At 62.1% G+C, this 4,018-nt stretch overlaps 1 protein-coding gene across 1 annotated transcript in view; it reads right to left on the bottom strand.

Moving 5' to 3' along the window:
- SCN4B (sodium channel, voltage gated, type IV beta subunit) overlaps window positions 1–4,018 on the bottom strand; it is a 22,765-nt gene that overhangs the window by 6,216 nt on the left and 12,531 nt on the right. Inside the window, exons 4-5 of the mRNA XM_014539981.1 lie at window positions 3,063–3,291; window positions 1,236–1,365 (exon numbers count right to left, since the gene is read on the bottom strand). Of these exons, the coding sequence (XP_014395467.1) occupies window positions 1,236–1,365; window positions 3,063–3,291 (359 nt within the window). The remainder of the gene's footprint in view (window positions 1–1,235; window positions 1,366–3,062; window positions 3,292–4,018) is intronic.

The following is a 4,018-nucleotide window of genomic DNA, read 5'->3' as shown; positions in this document are numbered from 1 at the left end:
GCACTGTGAGGGGAGCGGGGGGGATGGAGCAGTAATGGGGGAGGGAGCAGTGACGGGGGTGGAGCAGTGATGGGGGACGGAGCAGTGATGGGAGGCTGTGGGCCCTATGCCCAGTCCTCTCACTGGCCTTTAAAGAGCTAAAGAAGCCAGAGGCCAAGCCCTCCCCCTGTCCCTGTGCCCGCCTGTGGTCTGTGGATGGACCAGCGCCCCTTCTCTGTGGCGGCAGGAAGAGCTGGCGAGCGCCTGCCCAGGGAAGGCCCTCACCAGTCGCCTCAACATGGCAGGAGGCAGCTGTCAGGCCCTGTCCGCAGGTGTCAGTGCTGAGGGAATCTAACCAGGTCCTCCCAGGCTGTGCCCACCTGGGGCGGGCGGTGTGCCGAGGGGACCCAGCAGCCCCTGCTCCCTGCCCCCAGCAGTGGAAGGAGCAGGAGGCTCTGGGCTGGGGGGTGGCAGGAGGCCCTGGGGGAGAAATAGGGGGGAAGACATCGCCCCTTCCCTATGGGCCTCCAGGGGGCAGCACCTGCCCCTGTGGGTTTCTTTGTCTCCCAGGGGATTTTCAGAATCTCCCAGGAACACTCCCATCTCCCTAGAAGGTCTCCCCCCGCAGCTTCTGCACATGGACTCTTACCTTTTCTCCGACTTGAAAAGGGAGGGACTCCTAAACCCTTGACTAGAGCCTTGGGTTAGGGCGACACAAGTAGAAAGAGGGAGGCTAACGGGGTGGGCAGAAGACAGTGGGGTGAGGAGCCCCAGGCTGCACTCCTGCCCTCGGGGAACTGAGCAGCCGCCACAGAAACCTCCTGGCGGCAGGAAGAGGGAGCGGTTAGTGCGGGAGCGGGGAGCCGGGAGCACCTGGCGGGGCTAGAAAGGCGGCATGGGACAGGCGGATGGAAGGAGGAGGGCGGATGGAAGGAGGAGGACAATGGAAGGAGGAAGGCAGATGGAAAGAGGAGGAAAATGGAGAAGGAGGGTGGATGGAAGGAGGAGGACCATAGAAGGAGGAGGATGGATGGAAGGAGGAGGGAGGATGGAAGGAGGAGGGTGATGGAAGGAGGAGGGTGATGGAAGGAGGAGGGCGATGGAAGGGGGAGGGCGATGGAAGGAGGAGGGCGATGGAAGGGGGAGGGCGGATGGAAGGAGGAGGGCGATGGAAGGGGAAGGACAGTGGCCCCAGAGGATGCTGGGGCACCCACGGGCGAGTGGGTGGAGGGACAGGCGGCGATGGAGCCACTTACTTCTTTTCCTGGGTCTTCTTGAGGATGAAGGTGACTAGCTTCTTGATCAGCAGGATGAGGACCAGGAGCCCAACGACGCCGCCCACCACCGACAGGATGATGAGTGTCAGCGTGTTGTCCACTTCCTCCACTGGCAGGGAGGGGGGAGGGGGACAGACAGGGGCGCGGGGTCACCCGGAGCCGAGCATGGTGGCCGTCCAAGGCGGACACAGCCTCCGACCCGTGTCTGGGATGTCCACCTGTGCTCCTACCCCCCCCCCAGGGCCAAGCTTTAGGGATGGAGCAGAGAAGCTGGGACATGGGGCCACGCAAAGGAGCCCCACGTCCTCTCCCCCCACCACACGCGTCCTCCCAAGGCTCAGGTTCTGAAGAATTCAGACTCAGGACCCCCGAGCGCCACGTGAGAAGCGTGGCCTCTCTCTGGGGCCTTTCCCTGAGCAGAGAAAGTTAAGATTCCCTGTGTCTCCCGTGGCGGGAGAACTAGGGAGTCCGCCGGCTTCCAACTGCAGGTCTCAGTGTCACTCCCAGGCTGGTGGCCCTGAGCAGGTCATGGAACCCCTCGCCTGTCTCTCCTCTGGAGAGTGACCTCCTGGCTCCATCACCTGCCCCACCCACAGCCTCTCCCATCTCTCCAGCTGCTCCAACCACAATCCTTGTGCGTCCTCAACCCCTCTGTTCCTCACGCCGTCTCCACGCCCCTGAGAACCCCGATGCCCTAACTCCAAGACAATTCCGGAAGCCGACCTCTGGCCACCACGGCCATCTGGACATCTGGCGAGGATGTTGGTCGCAGCCCCTGACCGGCCACCATCTGCTCTGGGCCCAGCAGCAGAGTGACCTCCAGCACTGAATGTCCTGCTCAGAGCCCGCAGAGAGAAGCCCGCTCCCCACCCTCACACAGCCCCCAGAGTCTGGCCTAATCTGACTCGTCCTCCCTCCCACCCAATGCTGGGACTCTCCTCCCAAAGACCTCCTCACAGCCTCCTCCCTCCTCCTTCTGATGCCCTCGCCAGCGAGGCCTCCCCGAGCGACCCTGCTAGCACCACCTGCTTCCCTGCTCATGGTCCTTTCTCCCCATAACACTGGCCCTGTTCTCTGATACAATAGAACGTTCCTCTCTATTCTGTTTTCTAGATGTCTCTTCCAATAGAAGGTACTCTCCATATGGGCAAGAATTTGTCTGCCTCGCCCTGGCCAGTGTGGCTCAGTGGATAGAGCGTCGGACTGTGGACTGAAGGGTCCCAGGTTCAGTTCCTGGTCAGGGCACATGCCCGGGTTGCAGGCTCGATCCCAGTAGGGGGTGTGCAGGAGGCAGCCAGTCAATAATTCTCTCTCATCATTGATGTTTCTATCTCCCTCTCCCTCTCCCTTCCTCTCTGAAATCAATAAAAATATATTTTAAAAATAATAATAAACAAATAAGTATCAAAATAAGAAAATAACGTGTCCATCCTGTGCCTGCTACCGCCTCGCCCAGAGCAATGCCTGCCACAGGCAGGGGCTCAATGAGCATGGGCTGCAAGTGGGTGAATGAGTCTGTCACGTGACGGGACCATGGGCTTGAAGAAGCATGGGAGGCAGAGGAGCCACATGAGGGCGCCTCGCTCGGCGCCTGGCACTCAGCCGTGCCCGCAGACTGGGTGCCTTTCCCCTCTCCCTAGGGACAGGCTGAGCACCCAGAGGGTGGCCTCCAGAGAGCAAGAGGGGGGACAGACCTGCCTCCGAGGACTGACTCCAGGCTCAGACCACACGTGGCCCAGGTTCCCACTTCATCGGAACGCGGCAAGGGCACCCCGTCCCCCCCGCCCCGCACCCCGTCCGGCGTACGCTTATCGACCACTTGGAGGAAGATGGTGGCCTGGTGCTGCAGGTCCTTCTCCTTGGGGTTCCGCACGTGGCAGGTGTAGCGGCCCGTGTCGCCGAAGTCCAGGTCCCGCAGCAGGATGGACAGGTTGTTCATCTTCTCCTTGGTGGAGCCCTCCAGCGTGATGCGGTCGTCGTTTCTCAGGTGCAGCCTGGGGTCCGACTTCTCGTTCTTCACGGTCCCGCTTAGGAGCTGCGAGGCGGTGGGAAGAGACGGTGACGAGAAGCATCCTGTCCGGACATCACTCCAGCCTCCGAGTCCCGCCCGGCTCGCGCAGGAGCAGCCTGCGGCCAGAATGCTCCCTTCCGCCGGTCTCCCTCCCGCCAGTACCCGCAGCTCTGCCGGGCGAGCCTGATGTGGCTGCTTCGGCCGAAAGCCGTGCGTCTCCCTGGGATGCAGCACAACGCCTGCAAACGCCGCCCTCGCTCCCCTCGGCCGCCCCCCAGTTTGCGGGCACCGCCCTCTGTCCCTCGGAACGGTGGCCCTCAACCCCACAGTCCGCGCTCAGCATGTCATTATGTGGAGGCGGCCATCCGTGGCTTCCCTGGTGGTCTTTCTGGTCCCCTGCGAGATCGCAGGAGAGGCCTCAGTAACCCCCCCCTCCCCCGCAGCCCTGGGGGTGCTCCTATAGGTCTCCCTGTCTTCTCGGCTCCCTCCCCCTGCTCTCCAAGTCCCTTCTCCTGTTTGGACTCTCCTCATTCCCTCTCCCCACGCCTTCCTCGCTCCTGCTTTAGAAATTAAACTATTCCTTTTTGCACAAGCAGTTCCGGCGTCAGGTACTCCTTCCGACCACACAGAAGGCTCCAACAAGAATCCCAGCAGCCCCCAATCCCAGCCCCCTGGCGGCATGATCCCAGCATCCCTCCCCGTGGGGGGCTCTTTCTGGGTCGGCTCTACAAAGAGCACCAGGAGAAGCAAA

Source organism: Myotis brandtii, unplaced genomic scaffold, assembly GCF_000412655.1.
Source record: "Myotis brandtii unplaced genomic scaffold, ASM41265v1 scaffold105, whole genome shotgun sequence".
Lineage (NCBI taxonomy): Eukaryota > Metazoa > Chordata > Mammalia > Chiroptera > Vespertilionidae > Myotis > Myotis brandtii.
This window is presented reverse-complemented; position numbering and strand designations above follow the sequence as displayed.